The sequence below is a fragment of the Cherax quadricarinatus genome, chromosome 7 (genome assembly GCF_038502225.1).
Source record: "Cherax quadricarinatus isolate ZL_2023a chromosome 7, ASM3850222v1, whole genome shotgun sequence".
In the NCBI taxonomy this organism is placed as follows: domain Eukaryota; kingdom Metazoa; phylum Arthropoda; class Malacostraca; order Decapoda; family Parastacidae; genus Cherax; species Cherax quadricarinatus.
In genome coordinates, this window is record NC_091298.1 from 16,154,744 (window position 1) to 16,182,243 (window position 27,500).

Sequence of the window (27,500 nt, forward strand, 5' to 3'; positions counted from 1 at the left end):
TGTCCAGGTCTCTTTGAAGTCCTGCCTGGTCCTCATCAGATTTAATTCTCCTCATTAACTTCACATCATCTGCAAACAGGGACACTTCTGAGTCTAACCCTTCCATCATGTCGTGTACTCACCTATTTGCTCACCTATTTGTGGTTGCAGGGGTCGAGTCTTAGCTCCTGGCCCCGCCTCTTCACCGGTTGCTACTGGGCCCTCTCTCTCCCCGCTCCATGAACTTTATCAAACCTCGTCTTAAAACTGTGTATGTGTGTGTGTGTGTGTGTGTGTGTGTGTGTGTGTGTGTGTGTGTGTGTGTGTGTGTGTGTGTGTGTATGTATGTGTGTGTGTGTGTGTGTATGTGTGTGTGTGTGTGTGTGTGTGTGTGTGTGTGTGTGTGTATGTGTGTGTGTATGTGTGTGTGTGTATGTGTGTGTGTGTGTATGTGTGTGTGTATGTGTGTGTGTGTGTGTGTATGTGTGTGTGTGTGTGTGTATGTGTGTGTGTGTGTGTGTGTGTATGTTGTGTACTCACCTATTTGTACTCACCTATTTGTGGTTGCAGGGGTCGAGTCACAGCTCCTGGCCCCGCCTCTTCGCTGATTGCTACTAGGTCCTCTCTCTCCCTGCCCCATGAGCTCTATCATACCTCGCCTTAAAACTATGTATGGTTCCCGCCTCCACTACGTCACTTTCTAGGCTATTCCACGGCCTGACTACTCTATGACTGAAGAAATACTTCCTAACATCCCTTTGATTCATCTGAGTCTTCAACTTCCAATTGTGACCTATTGTGTCTGTGTCCCTTCTCTGGAACATCCCGTCTTTGTCCACCTTGTCTATTCCGCGCAGTATTTTATATGTCGTTATCATGTCTCCCCTGACCCTTCTGTCCTCCAGTGTCGTCAGGCCGATTTCCCTCAACCTTTCTTCGTATGACAATCCCCGTAGCTCTGGGACTAGTCTTGTTGCAAACCTTTGCACTTTCTCTAATTTCTTGACGTGCTTGACTAGGTGTGGATTCCAAACTGGTGCTGCATACTCCAGTATGGGCCTGACGTAAATGGTATACAGAGTCTTAAACGAATCCTTACTGAGGTATCGGAACGCTATCCGTAGGTTTGCCAGGCGCCCGTATGCTGCAGCAGTTATCTGATTGATGTGCGCCTCAGGAGATATGCTCGGTGTTATGCTCACCCCCAGATCTTTTTCTTTGAGTGAGGTTTGCAGTCTTTGGCCATCTAAACTATATTGTGTCTGCGGTCTTCTTTGCCCTTCCCCAATCTTCATGACTTTGCATTTGGCAGGGTTAAATTCAAGGAGCCAGTTGCTGGACCAGGCTTGTAGCCTGTCCAGGTCTCTTTGTAGTCCTGCCTGATCCTCATCCGATTTGATTCTTCTCATTAACTTCGCATCATCTGCAAACAAGAACACTTCTGAGTCTATCCCTTCCGTTATGTCGTTCACATATACCAAGAACAGCACAGATCCTAGGACTGACCCCTGTGGAACCCCGCTTGTCACAGGCGCCCACTCTGACACCTCGTCGCGTACCATGACTCGTTGTTGCCTCCCTGTCAGGTATTCTCTGATCCATTGCAGTGCCTTTCCTGTTATGTGTGCCTGATCCTCTAGCTTTTGCAGTAACCTCTTGTGAGGAACTGTGTCGAAGGCCTTCTTGCAGTCCAAAAATATGCAGTCGATCCACCCCTCTCTCTCTTGTCTTACTTCTGTCACCTTGTCATAAAACTCTAGTAAGTTTGTGACACAGGATTTTCCTTCCCTGAAACCATGCTGGTTGTCAATTATACACTTGTTTCTTTCCAGGTGCCCCACCACTCTCCTGATGATCTTCTCCATGACCTTGCATACTATACACGTTAGTGATACAGGGCTGTAGTTTAGTGCCTCATGTCTGTCTCCCTTTTTAAAAATTGGGACTACATTTGCCATTTTCCATACCTCAGGGAGTTGCCCAGTTTCAAATGATGTGTTGAAGATCTTTGTTAATGGCTCACACAATATCTCTGCTCCCTCTTTAAGGACCCATGGAGAGATGTTGTCTGGTCCCACCGCCTTTGAGGTGTCAAGTTCGCATAGCAGCTTCTTCACCTCCTCCTTGGTTATATGTACCTCATCCAGCACTTGCTGGTGTGCCCCCCTGTTCTGATTTCCTGGAGTCCTACTGCTTTCCACTGTAAATACCTCTTTAAATCTTGTGTTGAGCTCCTGACATACCTCTTGGTCGTTTCTTGTGAATTCCCCATCACCCTTCCTCAGTCTGATTACCTGGTCCTTGACTGTTGTTTTCCTCCTGATGTGGCTGTACAACAGCTTCGGGTCAGTCTTTACTTTTGATGCTATGTCATTTTCATATTGTCTCTGAGCCTCCCTTCTTATCTGTGCATATTCGTTTCTGGCTCTTCGGCTGATTTCTTTATTTTCCTGAGTTCTCTGTCTTCTGTACCTTTTCCATTCTCTAGTACACCTAGTTTTTGCCTCCCTACACCTTTGGGTGAACCAAGGACTCGTTCTGTTCTTCCCATTATTTTTGTTTCCCTTGGGAACAAACCTCTCCTCTCCCTCCTTGCATTTTGTTGCTACATAGTCCATCATTTCTTGTACTGGTTTTCCTGTCAGCTCCCTCTCCCACTGAATGTCTTGAAGGAAGTTCCTCATGCCTGAGTAATTCCTCCTTTCGTAGTTCGGTTTTTCCCAGCCTATTCCTGCTACTCTCTCCACTTGGAGCTCAACTATGTAGTCGAAGCACAGAACCACATGATCACTAGCTCCCAGGGGCCTTTCATACATGATACCCTCGATGTCCGAGCTACTCATGGTGAATACAAGGTCCAGCCTTGCTGGTTCATCCTCTCCTCTCTCTCTGGTAGTGTCTCTAACATGTTGATGTATAAGGTTTTCCAGTACCACATCCATCATCTTGGCTCTCCATGTTTCGGGACCCCCATGGGGCTCCAGGTTTTCCCAGTCAATCTCCTTGTGATTGAAATCACCCATAACTAGTAACTTTGCTCCCCCCATGTGTGCTCTCCTGGCCACCTCGGCTAGTGTGTCGATCATTGCTCTGTTGCTCTCATTGTATTTTTCTCTTGGCCTCCTGCAGTTCTGTGGTGGGTTGTACATTACTGCAATTATCACCTTATGTCCCTCAGACTGGATTGTTCCTACTAAGTAGTCCCTTTCGCCCATGCCATCCATTCCTTCCATTTTCTCAAAATCCCACTGGTTTTTAATGAGCAGTGCAACTCCTCCTCCCCCTCTCCTCCCTCTGTCTTTCCTGAGGATTTGGTATCCGGATGGAAAGATTGAATCTGTTATTATTCTGGTGAGTTTTGTTTCTGTGAGTGCTATTATGTCTGGGGATGTCTCTTTAATTCTTTTGTGCCACTCCTCATACTTGTTTGTTATTCCATCTGCATTTGTATACCACACCTTCAACTTCTTTTCTAAGACTGTGGTCTGGGAGGTATATTGGGGTTGGGGAAGTGGGAGACCTGGTAAGGAACTATGGGTTGTTGCTGTGGGGGTGGAGTTTGTAATGTAGTGGGTGGGGGCATTGGATGTGGCATGGGTGTTTTGATTTAGAGTGTTTGGTTGCACTGGGGTTGACCTGGTTGGGAGGCTTCTATAGGAAGTTGTGAGGGAGGATGTATTTGATCTTCCTGGGTCTGGGATCTCCTGTCTGTCTTCTCCATCCCCTCTCTTTCCTCCTTTCGCCTTTGTACCATCTCTCCCAGTTTCTGCCTTTCTTCTTGTGTTCTGTCGCGATCGAGATACACCTTCCTGTATGCCGGCATGTCCCTTAATCGTGCTTTCTCCTGCAGGATCCTGGTCCGAGTCGCTTCTGCCTTGAAGGTCACTTTCACAGGCCGGGTTCTTTTTTTTACAAAACCCCCTATTCTCCAAAAATTTCCCAGCTGGGTCATGTCGTCTTCTCCTATTGCTTTCATGATGCTTTCAATTGCTTTTTTCCCCCCCTTGTTTTCTTGCTTCATATGTTTCCCCTTCAACTTCCTGGAGCTCATACACAAAGACTGACCTCACCCTTTCATTCTCCCACTGCGTATCCCTGTGTATCCCCTCATTTAATTTGGTTTCCTGCACTGCAGCTTTCCTTTCTTCAGTTTCACTGGCTAATGTACTTGGGCTCAGTGGCCTGTCATTTTCCCTTCTCGGCTTTCCTTGGGCTCTGTTGTTGTCTGTTAGGGCCTCCACATAAAGCTTAGCTCTTTCATTTACTACAGTCTCCTCTGATATAGCTTCCCCATGCAGTTGTGCCCCTTCTTTCCCTACAGTCCCCTTATTTGTGGCTGAGGTAGCAGTCTCTGTTGTCAATCCCAAAATGTTCTTTAGTTCTTTAGGCTGTTTCAGATTTTTCAGTTCCTCTTCTAAACTCTGTATCCTAGCCTCTGCTGCTTTGACATGCACCTCCCACTTCCTGCTTTCCATATCTATCCTCTCTTCCATTCTCATGCTAAGTTCTTTTAGTTTCTTTTCTCGTTCGTGATCTCTTTTTATGAGCTCTGCTGCCCAATCTTCCTTTGCAGCTTCCTTCTCCTGTCCCTTGGTTTTTCTTGTTGCTCTCTGACAACCCATTTTTGTTTTATCCTGATTGCCTCAGAGTGGGAACCTATTAGTTCTGTATGTTAGGTTAGTAGTGTGTATGTCAGAGTGTGGGGGGAGGTAGTGGAGGAACTGTGGCTATGTGGGAGAGGGGTGGGGAGGGGTGGGGAGGGGTGGGGAGGGGGAGGGTGAACGGGGGAGGGGAGGGTGAACGAGGGAGGGGAGGGATCAGGGGAAGAAGTGAGATGTTGGTGGTGAGAGGGGGGGGAGTGTATGTGTAAGTCTGGATATGTGTGTGTTTGTGTGTGTGTGGGTGTGTGTGTTGTGTGTGTGTGTGTGTGTGTGTGTGTGTGTGTGTGTGTGTGTGTGTGTGTGTGTGTGTGTGTGTGTGTGTTTGTGTGTGTGTTGTGTGTGTGTGTGTGTGTGTGTGTGTGTGTGTGTGTGTGTGTGTGTGTGTGTGTGTGTGTGTGTGTGTGTGTGTGTGTGTGTGTCGGGAAGGATGAGAAAAAATTGTAATCATACGAGGGGTGTCTTAGCAAATTGTTTAGTAAAGGATGTTGGTTGCTAAGGCAGTAACGCTTTCGGTTCACAACTGAAGGATCGGGGTTCGATTCTGGGAAGAGTGGAAACGTTGGGCATGTTTTCTGACACCTTTTGTCCCCTGGTATCTAGCAGTAAGTAAGTACCTGTATGTTAGGTGATTGTTTTGGGTGGCATCCAAGGTAAGAGGAACAGAGAATTACAATGGAAATAAGCCACTGTGGTTTTCTTGGGTTATCCTGGGTTACTAACCCTCCTGGTTAATCTAAATAAAACATTCTCCTCTTAGGATATTTACCATTATATATAACATAAATGCAATATACATATATAGTAATGCTCCGTTCATTCTCCATTCACATTTCACTGAGGACGATGGTTAAACATTTAGCAGGTTCCCCGAATCGAAAACTTTTCGCCAGCGAAGAGAGAGTAAAGGCAAATGATTGTTGTTTATGACGCCAAGGATGTGACTCAGGCGGACTAATTCAAATGTTCAGGCAAGGGCGGAGACAGCCATGTTGTTACTGAAGACAACACTGGCTCAACGGTGAGGCTTAGTGCAACTATCTGACTTGATGCATACTGGGAGGAAATAGGGAATATGTGAGTTTTTAAGTCCAAACACACGCACACGCACGGGAGACATGATAACGACGTATAAAATGCTGAGAGGAATTGACATTTTGGACAGGGACGAATGCTTCAGAGATGGGACACAGGAATAAGGGGCCAAAACTGGAAATTGAAAGCACAGATTAGTCACAGGGATGTCACGAAGTATTTGTTCAGCACTAGAGCTGTCAGGAAGTGATGTAGTGGAGGCAAGATCCATACATAGCTATAAGAAGAGGTACGATAAGGCTCTTAGAGCAGAGAGACAGTGGGCCTAGTATTGACCAACAAAGAGGAGGGGCCAGGAGTTGTGAATCGACCCGTGCTACCACACCCGTGAACACACACACATACACAAGAACGATGAATTGAAGAACAGATAGCAGAAGTAACCCCAGACATCATTACTATAACAGAAAGAACAACTAATTGAAAATGATGTCAGATTCCCGACACGATATCAAGTAATGAGGAGACAAGGAGAGGGGGAGGAGTTGCCCTGGTAATTAGGTATCAGTGTTTTGAAGATAAGCGAGGGATAAATAGAAATAAGTCATGTGACAACATACTGGGCACAATCAACACTGGGGACCTACGTAAGGCAGTAGCAATAGTCGTAGAAGTAGTGGTAGGTAGTAGCAGCAGTGATTATAACCCACACCAAATAGTAGGAGACCAAGTCAGGAATATGAAGAGAACAATTAAAGAAATGGTTGACATCATACCAGAAGCAGGAAGAAGCGTGCATATGCTCGAAGCACAGCTGTTAATCAAGGAAGATTTCGTAAACAGAGAAATAGGCCGAGAAAACTGAGATCCACTTGTGAGGCTAGAAATGTGGATGATGGAGGCAGTGATGGAAAACTTGTTGTAAGCTTGACAAGGACACAACAGCAGAGAAAAAGCGGGAGACGAGCCAGAAAAACTTTATCTCATTTCTAACATTAGTGCTTATGTTATAGTTGAAATAAAATATAAGAGGCCTCCGCATATTAGCGACCATTTAGATAGGTAATGGTTCAAGTCGGACCGTAACGTAGTCATAAGTTTCGGTCTCCTACGTGCGGGTTATTTATGTATTGTTCCAGTCATGGTATTGTGCCTTTGTATTCTTTAAGATAAAAGTATTTAGGTGTTGCACATATATCACATTCATTAACGTGTCCGTGTTGTATACCTTTGATATAATGATACTTGTGTGACACAGCAACACCATGGACTGTAGATGACTTCAACCCAACTGCTAACATCTGGACTTGTGGACATGACTCACTTCCACTAGTGGTTCCCATCCACATGTGACGATGTTTTCAACTGCCGCCTCTCTCTCCTCTTGCTCCAGCATATAAAATTTGTCATCGTGCCTCGGTATTATACTGATAAAGCTTGCTGCACAGGTGAAACGTCTTATCAATAAATATATCCAGGTGTTGCAAGTGTGTCTTATTCATCGACTTGTGGATAATACATATCCTTGATGTAATGATACATTCCCTCAGTGCCACTCTCCTCGTGTGTTTTGTTTATTAATTTCTTGTGGTTTCATTTTCTTTAATATTGCCATCAGGAAAAATATTTTTCAGCAATCGATCTGATTGAAACGATTCCACGATTTTTAACTGTTTTAGTAACAATTTTAAATTTGCACTTGGTCTCACTAAACTTATGGAGTATCATCCTTACAGAATACCTAATAATTAATATTCTTAAGACGATCTGAAGAAGCATTCTTATATTATTGACACTTTAAAAAAACTGCAAATTGGATTTTATGCACCCAATAACAGCAGTAACCTTGAGTTCAGGAAACCACATCAATGGTGAAAATTTAAAACCGATCAGAAGATATGTTCTCTAGTTAGGCGCGGATTCCAAGGTTCCAGGATTTTTAACCATTTAATTACATCAACAAATTTGACTGCACGTAAACAAAACCATTGTGCTATCCTGAACCTAATATGTATCAGCCATTAAATAATGAAGTCGTTCAGAAGATATAAACTGAAATTTATTTAAAATGTTTTAACTGGAATAAAAAGGTCTCGCTATTTTACACATAAAAATGACCAAATCAGCATCTGCATATTTGAATTTCACTCTCCACCGTCGCCGAATTAGGAGGCACCATTTTTGAACGTTTGAAGCTCCGCCATTGAAGGTTTTAGAAGTTATCCGAACCGCTCCAGGATACTGGGAATGAGTTCAACGACTGTTAAGTCACAAGACATCTACACATGTCGGTTGTTTCAGTAATCTGTCGTCGGTGATCATGCACAAGCGTTGAAATTTTGAAGCTGATTGGACGAGGAATTCTCGAGTTATGAGCAAAATAAAAACGAAAAGTTGGGGAAGGACAAAAATTCAGGCAGCCTCAGGTCCCCGTTAAGGGATACCTAATTATGTGGTTCAAAAGCTTCAAAGTCAACATTATAGGATTCGCAAATTTCGAAATCGACATTATGTGGTCCAACAAGTAATTTGGGTACCAGCATCTTAATAACCAGCAGTCATATAAAACGTAAAACAGGAATCTATATCAAACTAACAATGTGGAAGCAACGTTACTGAGACTTGAAGCCTCAAAACAAACAGAAGGGAAACTAGCAATATCAGAGGTAACAGTGCTTAACCTACATGATGAGACTCACTCGTCAGGAGATCAGAAACAGCGTCAGAACTCCAGAATAATGACTGCACTTACAGTGTCAAAGCTTTTATTATTCTTTGGTATTGTGTCTATCGCAGTTAACGGACAGATGGTCGATCCTGAAAACCGCTCTTTGTGGTGAATGGCCGACACGAGTTTAGCTCTTCGTGTGCATAATAATAACAATAGTATTGTGATGGAACTTACACCACAGTGAGAGCAGAATGTATGTGGCAAGAGGGAGCGAGGAAGGTAATGTGTAGCGGGAGACAACCTTGTAAGATATGCCAGTGCAGTGCCAGTCTCTGCTTTTAGTTGTCGGGAGGCTGCCGACGGTGCAGTGCTCCCACCTTATTCTTCCTCTCACCTTTAGGAATATCTGAATGCTATACTTGTGTAAAGAAACTGCATCCGCATACCTGTATATGGTGGGCGATACTGTGGCGCCCTTTCATGTGGGCAGTGTATGGTCGTGCTGATGCTGTGTTGATGATGGCAGGTTTATCCAGGAGCACCATTTGCTGTGAGATACATCCCACGGCAACTCTTACTTGCTAATCGTGCAGCTAAATAAGTGATTATCCGGTGTGTGAGGCCTGAGCACAGTCTTTCCCCGGGTCACTCTCAACCAGTAGGTCAGGAATAACAAGAAATACTGAAGGTTCGTCCACCACAGAAGAATATATGGTAACAGCAGTGATGGCTGCGTTCCTCGCGTCACCCTGAAACAAGGTAGAGGAAAACAGGTCGGCTTGGCCATTTGAAGAACACTTTTGAAACAAAAAATTGGAACATCTCTTTCTTGCCTTCATTTAAATCGATTACCTCTTATTCTCCGAGCATTGAATGACCCCTGTGGGTTTACCGCTTCTCCATAGCTATATAATGATATGTTAAAAAAAAAGCCTATTTAGGACTTGATTAAGCTCAATTCTGAGCGAGACGTAGCCTATAAAAGCTTGTTATGTACAATACGTGTTCGTCCTCACACCTCTTATAAGGTCATTACGTCTCTACGTACATAGTGCGATGGGTGTAATACTAGCGGTTTTTTTTATGGTGTCAAGGTAGAATTTCTTTAGTATCCAGTATAATGACAACAAACACAACTTGAGCCTTGAAAATATGTTAAAGATCATAGTATATTTAATTAAGCATGATGCTAATTAATCTAAGACTCAATCGCTAGCACAGTCAGTTCACACACTGAGGTCCGGGGTTCGAATCTCCACCGGTACAGCTGGAAAACATTAGGGACGTGTTTCCGTAAGACACCTGCTGTCCCTGTCCCTGTTCACCCATCAGTTGCTGTATACCCCTTGTGGCTTAGCGCTTCTTTTTGATTATAATAATAATAATGATCACCCATCAGTTTAAAATGGGTACCTGGGTGTTAGTGGACTGGTGTGGGTCGCATCCTGGGACAAAACTGACCTAATTTGTCCGAAATGCATAACAAGGGGCTTTCTATATAGTAGTATGTCATTGATGTCAGCTAGGACTGTATACCTTGTACATGTACTTGTAGTAAATAAAGATATTATTATTATTATTATTATTATTATTATTATTATTATTATTATTATTATTATTATTATTATATTTTCAGGAGGATACGTTACTGAGTCATTATAATTTATTTTAAAATTATTTATATTCAGTATTTTATGGATAAACGTTAATTTCCAAATATTGAGAGAGGTGTTTCAGTGCCATACATACACATAAGTACATCAAAATATATTCTTATTGTAAAAAAAGAAATGTCAGTGGTCCGTGCGTCGACACACTGGATATGCTCGGCACTGACTCAGGAGTTCAGACAATGAAAGAGGTGTATCTTAATATAACAAACACACTGGCATCCAAGACACTGTCACAGGAGCTTAGGTTCTTGATATTGTAGTCATAAGTCCAGTGCTGTGAATTGTGTCAAGATTTTCATGTGGCACTTCAAGGCACTACTTTTCCGTACTGGTATGGTTGCTCTCACTAATAAATATAGTTGCTAGAGTTTAATCTCTGAGAAGATATGGCTGATTTTTTTCTCTAGATGGCAGGACACAATCGGATTGAAAATCTCTGTGACACTTATTCAGTCTCACTTGTCTTCACTGTGTAACAAAAATAGGTCTTACTTCCCAGACTTAAAAGCAGAAGACACAAAATTCATTTATAACCCATTCACTGTGAACATGCACTCACTACATGACAGCGTGCAGGAGGAAGCTGCTGATATTTTGAATAGCCCGTCTGCTCGTGATGTTCATGAAATTCTACCACTGAATAATATCTGGTCTCGGGTGAGCCAGTCATACGCCTAGTTGCCAATATAGTCATAACAAAACTTAATAATTCCCACAAGGGTGTTCTTTGCCAAATTAGCAAAATGAAAACTTGTTTTTGCCATAATCAGAGGAAAATCAATCTGAATATATATATATATATATATATATATATATATATATATATATATATATATATATATATATATATATATATATATATATATATATATATATATATATATATATATATATATATATATATATGGGTGTTAATGTTGCAGTTTAAAAACTATATATATATATATATATATATATATATACATATATATATATATATATATATATATATATATATATATATATATATATATATATATATATATATATATACATACATATATATATATATATATATATATATATATATATATATATATATATATATATATATATATATATATATATATATATATATATATATATATATATATATATATATATATATATATATATATATATATATATATATATATATGTATATATATATATATATATATATATATATATATATATATATATATATATATATATATATATATATATATATATGCAAACAGTCGCAGACAGGCGATCTTAACTATGCAAGACAAGCCACGGGGGGGGGGTGGAAATCTTTAGCTCAAGTACTTTCACGCTTCTCAGTGCGTCATCAGGAGCTATGCAATGTTGCAAGGCTGTAACTGAAGGAGTGAGGGAAAGTTTTTCTCAGAATAGCGCAGAGTGGACTTTCGCCTTCCTCCTGGCTCTCTAAAATTTTCTCTTATGCGTTTAAATATATATTTTTTCATTTATGTTAATGTAAAAATTAATAATTTTGTACCAAAAGAACCTTAGAAAACCTACCTAACCTTTTTATAACAAGCACAATTTAATTTAGCCTAATCCAACTAAATATATTTTAGGTAAGTTTACAATAATTTAATAATAAACAAACATAATGAAATATATTTTTTTTCGTTAGGTTCAGAATGATTTTTGCGAAATTATTGCACACACAAATTTTCCCTTTCCTTATTCGGCAAGAAGAGCGTTGCTATTTAAGCCAAAATCGCAAGTTTTACCTATTCGGCACATTTTATATATATATATATATATATATATATATATATATATATATATATATATATATATATATATATATATATATATACACTAAGGTTATACTTCAGGTTTATATGCTATATTTGCTAAGGTTTCACTTAGATTATGCTGGTCAGTTCTGGTCTCCCTATTAAATAATGGACATAAATGCACAAGTTGAAGAAGTTGATCCCATGTATCAGACCTTACCTACGAAGACGGGCTGAAGGCACCGAAGTTGTGCTCTCTGGAAAGACGCAAAATGAGGGAAAATTTGACTGAAATGCACAAATAAAAAAACAGAAATACATAAAGGTAATATAAATAACATGCTGAAAATATTGAACCAAGACAGGACTCTCAGCAATCGATTCATATTAGACAAATTTAGAAGATACATCAAGTTCTGTTTTGGCAAGAAAGTTGTAGATGAGAGGAATGAACTCCCAGGCAGCGTTAGTAGGGCGAGAACTTTGGTTAACTTTAAATATAAGTTGGACGAATTCATGAGTGGGTGTGGAATTAGGCACATGAGCAACACCTGGGTATCTTTATTTGAAGACGTTTCGCCAACCAGTTGTTTTATCACTTCAGTACAGAAATGATAAGTGAAGGCAGTAGATGATGTAATCTGTCCCTCAGCCTTGCAGAACTGTTTGCAGAAGACAGTGGAAGATGAGGTAATCAGTCCCCTAGCTTACAGAACTATATACAAAGAGAGTGAAAGATGAAGTAAGCAGTCCCTCAACTTGGAAGCAGGTGTTCAGCACCTTTGTCTTGATGAAAGTACTGAACACCGGCTTACAGGCTGAGAGAGTGATTACTTCATCTACTGTCTTAGCATATCAGCGCTGCATTGAATTGATGAAACCACTGGTTAGCGAGACGTCTTCAACTGAAGATACCCAGGTGTTACACATGTATCAATTTCTTCATCTTGTCTGTGTTGTATACCTCCACTGTAATGAGGGGATGTGGATGGGTGTGAGTTAGACCTGCCTAGCATGGACCAGTGGGCCTACTGCCGTGCTACTTCAGTCTTATATTCCTCTGGTCTTTATATTAGACTATATATGTTCGTAGTAGTGTAGTTGCTATTCTGTGTTCGAATTATCAGTAGTACAACCACAGTCAATGTTGTGGGTATGGCAACACAGTATCCAGAACAAGCTTTTATTAAAACTTTTGTAGTTCCAATTAAACCTTGTTTTGCACATTGTATTGTGTCTTTTACCTCTTTATTATTAATGATCATTACTCTCCACATCCATAATTATCATTGTTTATTAAATGTTTATTAATATAAAATACAATAAACCCAGGAGAATCATACATCGGTACTTTTCATTGTTACTGTTTCCGTTACAACAGTTGTAAGTGTCGTTATATCTAGGATAACAGCGCTGTTAATGTTGGTAATGGTGAAGCTTACACTAAACCTGTATCCCTGACAGTGCTGATTCGTCTTACTATATTCATGGGAGAAGCGCTAAACACGTAGGGGTCATACAGTATCTGGGGAATGGGACGCAATCAGACATGATCCGAGGAACTGGAGGGTAGCTTCGATTCTTTGGATCAAAATCCCATCATCATCACCATGAAGAAGTCTGAACGGAGATATATTACATGTGTACTCTTGGCTGCAGAATTTCTATTTTTCTACCACACCGGCCATATTCCACCATTTATACCTGGAGTTTACCTGGAGAGGATTTCGGGGATCAGCGTCCCCGCAACTCGGTCTGAGACCAGGCCTCGTGGTGGATCAGGGTCTGATCAACCAGGCTGTTACTGCTGGCCGCATGCAAACTGACATACGAACCATAGCCCAGCTGGTCAGGTACTGACTTTAGGTGCCTGTCCAGTGCCTGCTTGAAGACAGCCAGGGGTCTATTGGTAATCCCTCTTATGTATGCTGGGAGGCAGTTGAACAGTCTTGGGCCCCTGACACTTATTGTGTTGTCTCTCAATGTACTCGTGGCGCCCCTGCTTTTCATTGGGGAAATGTTGCATCTCCTGCCGAGTCTTTTGCTTTCATATGGAGTGATTTTCGTGTGCAAGTTTGGTACTCATCCCTCTAGGATTTTCCAAGTGTATATTATCATGTACCTCTCGCCTGCGTTCCAGGGAGTACAAATCAAGGGCCTTCAATCATTCCCAGTAATTTAGTGCTTTATCGTACTTATGTGTGCCGTGAAAGTTCTTTGTACACTCTCCAGGTTAGCAATTTCGCCTGCCTTGAAGAGGACAGTTAGTGTACAGCAGTATTCCAGCCTAGAGAGAACAAGCGATTTGAAGAGAATCATCATGGGCTTGGCCTCTCTAGTTTGGAAGGCTCTCATTATCCTAGCAGATGCGGTAGATACATTGTTGTGGTCTACCTGAAAGAGGAAACATCTATAACATTATTTATTCAATAGCTGTTTTGCCAGAAGTACTCGGACATCACAGTTTAAACGAGCGTCTACATGCCTACCCTTCCTGCAAATTATGCTCTGGCTTCCCTGAATCCCATTATAAATATTACCTTGATCATATGTGTGAAGGTAGGGAGGTTGTGTGGGTAAAGAGTTAGTGTGTGTGGTCATGCAAGTTATATGGGTATGAAGACAGTGTATGTGACGGTGGGGGCTCTTGTGTGGGTAGTGGTGTTAGAGTGGGCCAGGCCAGGACAGTAGTAGTGTAGGTGACCAGCCGTGGGAGGAGGAATCTCTCTATTTTAGTCACCACATGTTGCCACAACCACACCAACCCTCTTGCCAGTCCAGCAAGTGTTGCCAGAGCGGCATCAGTTTCTTGAGTCAGTCACATGTTACTAGAGCGCCGAGAACTTTAATTCTCGCTACCTGTTACCAAAGGCAGTTTTCTGTTGACTTGCATTTACAGGAGAAAATGCGAAACATGTATTATCTTGTATACTATCATGAGTCTTATGTCAGCTCTTCCCCGTCGTAATAAATTTACTACAAGGAAAGTACGTCGCCTTTACTTCCAAATCGTAACGCTTCTAAGTTTTTGTGAGACTTATTTTGTTTTTTTATTATTAGCTTTATTTATATGGACAGAGATGACAGAATGTGTCCAGTTTACCTGGAGAGAGTTCCGGGGGTCAACGCCCCCGGTCTGTGACCAGGCCTCCTGGTGGATCAGAGCCTGATCAACCAGGCTGTGATGATAGTCAACCCCAGTTAGTTGTGTTGTTCGGTTAAAAGGGAAACAGTCACAAAAAAAAAATTACAAAAATAATGTCTTTTCGAGAAGAAAAAAAATCACGAGAAATAAAGTTAGCTTTCGAAATATACTGAATCAATTTTAAATTCTTAGCGACAGAAATGTGGTATTAGATTATATTAGGCTAAAAAAAAAGGATATTTACATAACCCTAAAGGGGAACTCTTAAATTCTTGTCTGAATTTTTCCTTTTTTTTATCTTCCAACTTTTACGTCGTGATGCCAGAGTCGTCCATCTGTTAGCTGCTATTTCCTCATACCATCAAAAGTGTTCGTTTGTAACCTTAGAACGCATTAAGCAATCGGCTTCAAATTTCACACCCTGGTCAACTACTACTAAGTGAAGGTTCGTGGAACAAGTGACATATGCAGGTGCTCTGTGCCCAGTTTTATATATATATATATCATTCCAAAAAATTATTTCCACGAGATTGCCTTAAAGATCCTCTTTTGATCGGCATCACAATTTCACGTATCGTCGAGTGAGTGACTCATATTGTTATTGGTTATTAATTCACATATATACACAGGGACATGATGGTGGTTGTGGTGGTGACAGTAACGAGTAATGAGGATAGTGGTGGTGGTGATATTACAGCAGAATTGGTGATATGAACATACATTATATGCACGTGTATACATATACATGTGAATACACGTATACATGTATGCATAAATACATGTATACATACATACATATATTTTGCGTACATACATACAATCTGCATGCACAAATACACAGATTTAAGTATTGCATACAAGCATACGTAAATGCATATATACAATACATGTAAATTCATACACATGCAAAAAGTTGACATACATAAATGTAAACATATATACATCATGCATACATATAGACATGCGTACTTACAACAATACATACACACATACATACATTCCCACACACATATACAAAGGTACATTGACATACGCAAGTGTAGAAACAAATGCATGCATCACGTATACTGCGTACAGGACCTCCAAGAGAAATTTTGCAAGACGGAACAAGACTGCTTTGGAGCCCCTGGGGGCAGGCTGAGGCCCCAAGTCTAAATGAATTTTGCATAATTATTTTCTAAATAAACTAAAAATGGTTGAAATTACCAAAAAAAAAAAAGTCAATCGAAAAAAATCAAAATGAAACGTCTAGGGCTGGCCCCTTCAGAGATTCACAGCCGGGCCCCTGACCAATGTACCGTATATATATATATATATATATATATATATATATATATATATATATATATATATATATATATATATATATATATATATATATATATATATATATATATATATATATATATATATATATATATATATATATATATATATATATATATATATATATATATATATATATATATATATCGAGATTATTCAAGAAGAAATACATGAAAGCAACAAATAGAGCTTCTAAAAATTAATTTGACAGCATTAGATAATGGTACCAATGAATGTTATTAAAGAAACTGACGGGACAGAATACAACACATTGCCATTCTTTCTATATACACTTCAACTGGTTATCCATGATTGTATTTTGAAGCAGACATCACAGCTAGCCACTTTAGTCACTCTCCTCTAGCCTGCAGTACACTAGAGGCTCCTCAAGAAGAAAATGAATTACCAAAGCACAACCTCACTCAAGAATATACCTACCCTCTGGAGTAGCACTTAATGTTAGATCGCATTTGTGAACACACAAAAAGGGAAATGCAGTGTATTGGTTAGATAACATACACACACCTTCCATCATTTGCTGGAAGTAAATAGAATCTTATTGCCAAGTTATTGTTTTTAAATATTTCACAAAACAGTTATACGTCTTAGTGAAAGAAATTGTCTGGTCTTAATACCCCGTCAAGTACAATATTTGAAGCTTTGAGTGATGCAGGATGCTCAAGCTTGGTTAACACACTATCAGCTCTCAAAGAGTCAATGTTAACTTGGTTCGAGAGTCGCATCGATGATTACAACACGATACTCAGCACATTTCTTGATCCACGGTATAAAAATAGATTCTTCAATGTTAGTGCCGCGGATGAGGCACGTAAAACAAACCTTGATAATATTGACATTGGCATCTCAGAGAAATTAAGTTACTTAATATTTATCGTCCTGGGTTATTACCTGTTGAGCAATCATAAAAATAAAAAAAAATATAGGAAAGTATCGGTATTGGTGAACATTTTTGAATCATCCCATTCCTAACTGTTATTCTACTGTTACTACTACTATTTCTAACAACACTACTACTACTACCACCACCACCATCACTACTACTACTACTACTACTACTACTACTACTACTACTACTACTACTACTACTACTACTACTGCTACTACTACTACTACTGCTGCTGTTATTAATGCTACTGCTACTATTGTTCCTACTACTGCCAATGCTTCTGATACTACTGCTGCTACTACTACTACTGTTCCTACTACTGCTGTTACTACTACCGTTGCTACTACTATTTCTGTTACTACTGTTACTGTTACTATTGCTTCTACTTCTATTGGGTGTGAATTGGACCTGACTAGCTTGTGCTACTAGGTCGGATGCCATGCTCCTCCCTTAAATGAATGTGACTGACCTGACTAGGTCAAGGCATTGGCTTAAGCCGGTGGGAGGATTGGACCTGCCTCGCATGGGCCAGTAGGCCTGTTGCGGTGTTCTTTCTTTCTTATGTTCTTACTACTGTTGCTTCTTCGAATACTACTGCTACTGCTTCGAATATTACTACTACTAGTAGCAGTAGTACTACTAGTAGTAATAGTAGTAGTACTAGTACTGCTACTACTGTTTCTACTACTAGTTCTACTACTACTACTGCTTATACAAATACTACTACTACTATTACTACTAACTCTACATTCTCTGCTACTATTAATTATTACTAAGTACTGTTCTATTAATACTTATACTATTATCACATCCGACACTAGTACTTACACTACTACTGCTACTACTATTTCTGCTTCTATTTATGCTGCTATTACTACCTCTAACAATAATAGTAATAATAATATTATTATTGTTATTTGTAAATAATAATAACAATAATAATAATAATAATAATAATAATAATAATAATAATAATAATAATAATAATAATAATAATAATAATAAAATAATAATAATAATAATAATAACAAATGAGCTTCAGCATTGGGAAGAACTGTGTCCCTATTAGTGACGTTGTTCTCGAGTCTTGAGGAAGAGGAGGTAGAGGTCTGGACAAGTCCACGGCTTCTTGTTGTCCTGTTTCACTCGTTATTGATGGCTCGTCTTTGCTGTTTATAATAATAATAATAATAATAATAATAATAATAATAATAATAATAATAATAATAATAATAATAATAATAATAATAATAATAATAATAATAATAATAAATTTATTTACTACAAGTACATGTACAAGGTATACAGACCTAACTGACATCAATGACATACTACTACACAGAAAGCCGCTTGTTATGCTGAGCATTTCAGGCAAATTAGGTCAATGTCCCAGGATGCAACCTACACCAGTCGACTAACACCCAGGTACCCATTTACTGATTACCTGGAGTTTACTTGGAGAGGGTTTCAGGGGTTAACGCCCCCGCGGCCCGGTCTGAGGCCAGGCCTCATGGTGGATCAGGGTCTGATCAACCAGGCTGTTACTGCTGGCCGCACGCAAGCTGACGTACGAACCACAGCCCGGTTGGTCAGGTACTGACTTTAGATGCCTGTCCAGTGCCTTCTTGAAGACAGCCAGGGGTCTATTGGTAATCCCTCTTATGTATGCTGGGAGGCAATTGAACAGTCTTGGGCCCCAGACACTTATTGTGTTGTCTCTCAGTGTACTCGTGGCACCCCTGCTTTTCATCGGGGGAATGTTGCATCTCCTGCCGAGTCTTTTGCTTTCATATGGAGGGATTTTCGTGTGCAGGTTTGGTACCAATCCCTCCAGGACCTTCCAAGTGTATATTATCATGTATCTCTCTCGCCTGCGTTCGAGGGAATACAGATCAAGGACCTTCAACCGTTTCCAGTAGTTTAGGTGCCTTATCGCACTTATGTGTGCCGTGAAAGTTCTTTGTACACTCTCCAGGTCTGCAATGTCGCCAGCCTTGAAGGGAGTCGTAAGTGTACAGCGGTATTCCAGCCTAGAGAGCACAAGTGATTTGAAGAGAATCATCATGGGCTTGGCGTCCCAAGTTTTGAAGGTTCTCCTTATCCATCCTATCATTTTCCTAGCGAATGAGGTAGATACATTGCTGTGGTCTTTGAAGGTGAGATCCTCTGACATTATCACTCCCAGGTCCCTCACATTACTTTTCCGCTCTATTGCATGGTTAGAATCTGTGGTATACCCTGACACATTTTTAATTTCTTCAAGTTTTCCATATCTGAGTAGTTGAAATTTCTCCTCGTTGAACTTCATATTGAGTGGCCCATTCGAAGATTTGGTTGGTATCCGCTTGGCGTCTCGCGGTGACTTCGATGGAAGTCACTGCCATGGTGATCCGGGTGTCATCTGCAAAGGAAGACACTAAGCTATGGCTTGCATCTCTGTCTATGTCAGAAATGAGGATGAGGAATAGAATGGGAGCGATTACTGTGCCTTGTGAAACAGAGTTTTTTGCCGTGGCTGCCTGGGACTTTACTCTGTTTACTATTACTTTTTGTGTTCTATTTGTCAGGAAATGGTAGATCCATCTACCAACTTTTCCCGTTATTCCTTTATCCCGCATTTTGTGTGCTATTACACCATGGTCACACTTGTCGAAAGCATTTGCAAAGTCTGTGTATACTACATCTGTATTTCGTTTATCCTCTACAGCATCCAGGACCTTGTCATAGTGGTCCAGTAGCCGGGACAGGCAGGAGCAACCTGCTCTAAACCCGTGCTGCCTTGGGTTGTGTAATTGATGGGTATCTAGATGGTTGGCTATCTTGCTTCTTAGAACCAGACTTTCAAAGATTTTTATGATATGGGATGTTAGTGCTATCGGTCTGTAGTTCTTTGCAATTGCTTTACTGCCACCTTTGTGGAGTGGGGCTATGTCTGTTGTTTTTAGTGTGTGTGGGATGACCCCCGTGTCCATGCTCCCTCTACATAAAATGTTGAAGGCACGCGATAGGGACTTCTTGCAGTTCTTGATGAACACGGAGTTCCACGAGTCTGGGCCTGGGGCAGAGTGCATGGGCATGTCATTAATTGCCTCTTCAAAGTCTTGTGGAGTTAGGATAATATCCGAGATTTTGGGGATGACCAGATTTTGGGTTTCGTTCATAAAGAATTCATTTGGATTGTCGACCCTTAGTCTGGGCAGTGGCTCGCTGAACACTGAGTCATATTGGGACTTTAGTATCTCACTCATTTCTTGGCTGTCATCTGTGTATGTCCCATCCCGCCTAAGCAGGGGCCCAATACTGGATGTTGATTTTCCCTTAGATTTGGCATAAGAGAAGAAGTATTTTTTTTTCAATTTCCTTTATGGCTTTTAGTTCTTCCTGTGATTCTTGTCTTCAGTAAGATTCCTTCAGCTTAAGTTCGATATTTGTAATTTCATTGACTAGTGCCTCCCTTCGTAGGAACATAGGTGAACATGGGTGAACATAGACAACAGGTATAAAGAAACACGCCCTGGCTGGGAATCGGACCCGGTCCCTCACCGTGTGACTCGAGAGCTTTAGATCTCGCTTATTGGGTGCATCTTGTTTCGTGTTAAGGATTTGACATACAATAAGATAGGGTTAAGATTTGTTTTTCTTTTCAGGTGTTGTGTTGTTGTTAGTGGCTTTGTAAGGTGAGGGTGTTGTATTGTGTGATGTGGTATTGTGTGGTATGGTATTGTATGGTGTGGTATATTGTGGTATTGTGTGTTGTGGTATTGTATGGTGTGATATATCGGGGTATTGTATGTTGTGATATTGTGTGGTATGGCATTGTGTGGTGTGGTATATTGTAGTACTATATGTTGTGGTATATTGAGGCATCAGATGTTGTGGTGTTGTGTTGTATTGTATGGTGATTGCTTGTTGTGGTATTGTATAGATTTAATAATTTATAGTATGGTATACTATGGTATTTTATGTTGTGATACTGTTTAGTATTTCACAGTGGGGTATTGCGCTGTATGGTGGGATATTGTATTACATCACTTAGTGTGATATTGTATTGAACAGTATTGTGCTACGCGGCGGGATATTGTTTGATACGGTGTGAAATATTTCAACCAAGATTAGAAAAAGAGTTGAGAAAGCCCTTGCCTGACATGTCACTCTGAACCTGACTAAGTGAGGTGACAAACAACTCACTGACTATACAAGTGAGCTCACATCTCTGCTGTATGAGACCTCTGTTGATGTTTTATTTTTACTGTTCCTTTATGATGTGAGAGATGACGAAAGTGCTCTACATAATAATACTCTTCTTTTTACTTTGGTTATATTGCAGATTTAGATATCATCTTTTTCTTGCTTGCTTTTATATATATATATATATATATATATATATATATATATATATATATATATATATATATATATATATATATATATATATATATATATATATATATATATATATATATATGACTTGAGTCCTGGAAATGGGAAGTACAATGCCTGCACTTTAAAGGAGGGGTTTGGGATATTGGCAGTTTGGAGGGATATGTTGTGTATCTTTATACGTATATGCTTCTAAACTGTTGTATTCTGAGCACCTCTGCAAAATCAGTGATAATGTGTGAGTGTGGTGAAAGTGTTGAATGATGATGAAAGTATTTTCTTTTTGGGGATTTTCTTTCTTTTTTGGGTCACCCTGCCTCGGTGGGAGACGACCGACGTGTTGAATATATATATATATATATATATATATATATATATATATATATATATATATATATATATATATATATATATATATATATATATATATAAGCAAACAAATAAATATTCAGGTACCGATTTAGCGTTTTCGGCAATGTCCCTTTATCAAACACCGAGTCCTCATATCGATCTTGTAAAATTAATAAAGTTTCATGGTTCTATCAACAAAAGAAATCAAATTTTTGTGGCTGAAAACTCTGTGTTGTATTTGTACTTACTGTGATTTTAAAAAGCGGTGATGAAGACTGAGTACTGAGAGTATACTTGCTCCGGCAGGTGACGCCCGGGACACTGGCTGGACAGCACCTCAGCGTCGGGGACACACTGGTGATGATCGAGGGTCACGACGCTCGCTCTCTCTGCCACTTCGATGCCTACGATCTGATCAAGGCCGCCGGAAACCGTGTCGAACTGACCATCAGGAAGGTCGACTCTCAGTATGTCCACCCTTCGTAGTGTGTGTGTGTCTGTCTTTCTATCTATCTATCTATATATATATATATATATATATATATATATATATATATATATATATATATATATATATATATATATATATATATATATATATATATATCCATTCCTCTTTTATTCGAAGGTAAACAAGATATTCTTGGATTGTTTTTGTGCACTGGCGAGAGAAACATTTGAATAAGATTGGTGGCCATATAAACGTGAGGTAAATAAGACACATGTGTCTCACTAGGGTATCTTTACTGCCAGCACCGCAATAAAAATACGCAGGTGTTACATATGTATGTTACTTATCAACTTCTCGGTACCGAATACCAATAATAGGAGGAGGGAGGTACTTACGGGCTCTGTTTTTAATAAAGATTTTAGTTGTTTCTGTTTTTCCCTCTTACTGTATATCTCTAAGACTCTTTATCATTCCATTAATATTAACTGACGAGGCGGCAGCGTTCATTTTTTGAAAGTTCTCTCCCTAGTTTAACTTTTCTTTGGTTAATTACATCCCACCTAACTGTCAGTCCCGAAACTGTTTCTTCAGTCTTTATCATTCCACCAATCTGTTACCTTTTCTCCTTCACCTACCCTCCTAGCACCACACACAGTTATCGTCTCTCCCTTACCTACTCCCTCACCTTCACTCGTACCACACACATCTACACACCTCATCTTACACACTCCCTATCATTTACTGTCACTCTAATCAGTTTTTCTCTTGACCCATTTTTACACCTCTCAAGATTCATAATTAACTCCTATACTTTCACCTCTTTTCTGCCTCCTGACACTCTTCTTTGTCTTTCACCTTTCACTTGCTCTGCCTCCGCGAAAGCAGCGCGTGTCTTGGTGTGAAAGTAGCGTTTGTCTTGGTGCGAGAGTAGCGCTTGTGTTCTGGTGTCCATTGATGAATAAGCCACCTGTGCAACACTTGGGCATTTCAAATTTATTCGCCTGAAGAAGCCTATTGTGTAGGCGAAACGCTTCAGCAATGAAGATATCCAGGTAAGACACATGTGCAACACTGGGAATCTTTAAGGACGAAACGTTAAACCTGTTTCATCAGTCGAATACAAAGATGACTCATACTCCTGGAGGCATCATTGTTGGTGGAATACGAGGTGTAAGATGGTCAGTCTCTTAACCTGAAGCAGAAGTTTGTGGCCGGAGGCTTATAAACAGTAAGATGAAATATTGTATACCAGTTTATAATGATACTTGTCTGACATTGCAACACGATGACATCTTGGTACCAGGAATGTCTTCAGCATCTATTGATAACAGCTGCTTAAAATATGACGTACTGCCACTAGTGAGCCCAGCTCACCTGTGACCACATCTTCCTGTATATAAGCCTCTGGCTAACTGCTTCTGCTTTAGGCTAAGAGACTGATCATCTTGCACCAAGGGTGATGATGGACTGATTAGATCAGATTACCTTTCCACTTCGTCAACCTCATCTTCCTTCAGTGCTGATGTCTCCAGGAGTGTGATTCATCTCTGTATTCGACTGATGAAGCCTGCAACGCAGGCGAAACGTTTTTTCAGTAAAGATTCCTAGGGTTGCACCTGTCTTATTCATCAACTTGTCAGTACTGTATATCATCAATATAATGATCTTTGGTGTCTGTGACTGAGGTTGGATTACATCACGTAGATGTCTCGGTGGACGGAGGATTGAGCATTCACCACTTCTTGTGCTGAATAGAATATCCCACCTGGATTTAGTGATTTTTGGAAGTGGCCACTAATCAACTCGTCTTTTTCAGGCATCTGGTGGCGGAAAATTTGGTTCACCAGGAGAAACTAGAGCAACAGGTTGTTGAGGAGCGCCAAGCTGAGTATGAAAGAAGGCGCCAAAAGGAGCTTCAAAGGAAGGCCATGTCTGCAATCTCTCCTCTGGCACAGTCACCGCCGCATTACCAGCCCAAGCTACCACAGGCCGTCTCCTCACCACCGCGGTATTCATCTCCTCTCAGACAAGTGCAGTCGCCGATAAGCAGGTTCACTTCCCCACACGTCTTGCCACAGTCTCCCGACAAACACTTCTCGTCTCCGCCGCAGTTCGGAAAGAACACCATCCCAGAAGCGTCATCTCCGTCTACCCAGTACGCCACTCCGCCACAGTTCTCACCCTCATCAGAATCATTCTCGTCTCCGCATCAGAGTTTTTCCACCTCGACGTATTCGACACCCATACCGATGTTTTCCCCTCCACAAGTGCTTTCTCCTGCTCACCTCCATCATCCGCCCCAGCAGCAGTCTCGCGAAGAACACCAACAACCTTCCCTGAATTCCCAGAAACTGTCAGCTAAGCTTCAACTCTTGCAGTCTCAGCAGGGGCAGCAGATGCAGTCAATGAGTCAGTCATCCTTCCATACGTTCCAGCAGTCTTGCCAAGAGACACAAACACAGCAACAAACTGTTCATACGTCTCAGTCTTCGTCCCAATTATCCGCGTTACCAAAGTCATTTTCCACAAAGAAAGCAAGAGAACCGCCCATGGAGATTCAGGATCCACAACTCCTAACAGAGGAACAAAAGAGAAGACAGCTACAGCAGCTCATCTTGGAGAAGCGACGGCTAGAGGAGATGATGATGATCGCTAAGAGGCGAGAATCAACACCTAACCCACAACCGCCTAAGACTCAGAAAGACTCGCCGAGAGCACCTCAAGGAGGTGCTTCAACACAGACGAGGACACAACAGTCCTCGACACAAGTCAAGGAACAATATTTATCTGACACCAAGGAGCAAGTTTCTTCAGTCACTAACGAGCAGTCTTCCTCGTTTACTAAGCAACAGTCTTCGGTGATTACCAAAGAACAAACAACTTTGACTAAAGAACGTTCACCCTCCATTAAGAAGGAAATGTCACCCATGACAAAGAAAGAAGCGTCGCCAACTTTGAAGAAGGAAAAAGGATCTTCATCCCTAAAGAGAGATGACTTACCAGCTTTACGAAAAGAGGATGAGGAGAAACTGAGGGAAGAAAATAGAATTCGAGACGAGCAGATCAGAAGAATGCAAGAGAGAAAACTAGAGGAGAAGAGAAAAAAGGGTGCCATTAGGAAGCACGAGAGTCAGTCTAGCGACGACGTGCGCAACAAGAACGCCCCGGGGGCTCGACGCCTCAAGTCGGAGGAACACAAGCTCCAGGGGCTGATTTCCATAGCTGAGAAAAGGCACTCCGATGGCGCTGTATACTCGAGGGAGGGAGCTAAGAGCGAGATGGCGATGGACACCAGGCAGGAAGAGGAGGAGGAAGAGAGAACCAGGTCCATTGAGGATTCCAAGAAACTCCTGGCGGAAGAGAAGAAGAGAGACCAGGTGCTGATTGAAGCGGAGAAGAGAAAACAAGAAGCGAGGCAAAAAATAGAAGAACAGAAGAGACGAGACGAGGAGAGGGTCTCGCTGACTCAAGAACAGAGGAAACAGTACGAACAGATAGCTATACAGGAGAGGAAGAGAGTGGAAGAGAAACGCAAACAAGAGGAAAAGAGGAGACTGCAAGAGCAGTTTAAAAAAGATCAGCTGAGAATACAGGAGGAAATGAAACGAAAGGAGGAGATGAAGAAAAAAGATGAAATCAGGAGGAAGGAGCAGGAAGAAAGGAGGCAGAGGGAAGAGCAAAACCGAATAGACGAACAGAGGAAACTGGAAAAGGAAAAGAAAGAGGCAGAGCTGCTTGAAGAACGGCAGAGGGCGGAAGAACGGCAGAAGGCGGAAGAACGGCAGAGGGCGGAAGAACGGCAGAGGGCGGAAGAACGGCAGAGGGCGGAAGAACGGCAGAGGGCGGAAGAACGACAGAGGGCGGAAGAACGGCAGAGGGCGGAAGAACGACAGAGGGCGGAAGAGCGGCAGAGGGCGGAAGAACAACAGAAGGTGGAAGAACGGCAGAGGGCGGAAGAGCGGCAGAGGGCGGAAGAACGGCAGAGGGCGGAAGAACGGCAGAGGGCGGAAGAACGGCAGAGGGCGGAAGAACGACAGAGGGAGGAAGAACGCCAGAGGGCAGAAGAACGGCAGAGAGCGGAAGAACGGCAGAGGGCAGAAGAACGACAGAGGGCAGAAGAACAGCAGAGGGCGGAAGAACGGCAGAGGGCAGAAGAACGACAGAGGGCAGAAGAACGGCAGAGGGCAGAAGAACGACAGAAGGCGGAGGCAGAAGAACGACAGAAGGCGGAGGCGGAAGAACGACAGAGGGCAGAAGAACGACAGAAGGCGGAAGAACGACAGAGGGAGGAAGAAAAGAGACGTCAGCTAGAAGAGGAAAGACGAAAAGAAGAAGAGAAAGAGAGAGAAGCTAAGAGAAGAATGCATCAAGAGAAACTACTACAGGAACAAAAGAGATTAGAGGAGGAAAGGCAGAAAGAAGAGAAGATGAGAGAAGAAAAAAGAAGACAGGAAGAGAAGAGGAGAGAGATAGAGAAAAGAGAAGAAGAAAAGAGAAGAGAAGACGAAAAGAGAAAAGCAGAAGAGAAGAGGCAAGAAGAAGAAAAAAAGATGGAAGAGGCAAGAAGAAAAAAGGAAGAAATACGAAAAGAAGAAGAGAAGAGAAGACATGAAGAGGAGCAAAGGATAAAAGAAAAGAAATGGAAAGAGGAAGAGAGAATAGAAGCAGAGAAAAGACAGGAAGAGGAAAGGCGTTTGGAAAAGCAGAGAAAAGAGAAGGCAGAAAGAGAATTTGAAACGCAGAAAAGACTAAAGGAAGACAGAATACAGCAAAAACAGCTAAGACTGGAAGAAGAGAAGAAGCAAGAAGAGATGGAAGAAAGAAGAGAGCAAGAGAAAGCCATGGCGCTGCGGCTGATGGAAGATTTCATTGAGGAACAGCGATTGAAAGAGTTTAAGCAGGCAGAAGAGCAAGTGGAAGAGCAACTGCGCCTGGAGGAGATGAAGCGTCAGGAAGAGGAGAGAATGAGAGAAGAAGCGGAAGCCTACGAGAACTACCGGCGCCACCTTGAAGAGAAGAAGCGGGCTCACATGTACGACTCTGATGACTACGCTTCAGAGTGGGACAGCGTACCTGAGGAGGAAGACGACTCCCCACAACAAGAGGAGAAGTTCGCAGAGCTGAGAGCTCACAGCGAGGAAGAGCTCTACGA

The 27,500-nt window shown here is 41.2% G+C and overlaps 1 protein-coding gene across 4 annotated transcripts in view; it reads left to right on the top strand.

Annotated features, from left to right (window-relative positions):
* The window catches only part of LOC138852343 (golgin subfamily A member 6-like protein 25), a 94,920-nt gene that overhangs the window by 61,456 nt on the left and 5,964 nt on the right, over positions 1 to 27,500 (top strand). For 3 of the 4 annotated variants that reach the window (XM_070082338.1, XM_070082340.1, XM_070082339.1), the window contains 2 exons: positions 22,204 to 22,364; positions 24,165 to 27,500. The exon at positions 24,165 to 27,500 is cut by the window's right edge and continues 463 nt beyond it. In XM_070082338.1, coding sequence (XP_069938439.1) covers positions 22,204 to 22,364; positions 24,165 to 27,500 — 3,497 coding nt within the window. Of the gene's footprint in view, positions 1 to 8,698; positions 9,103 to 22,203; positions 22,365 to 24,164 lie in introns of those variants that run through there. The other variant, XM_070082341.1, reaches the window with a different exon arrangement.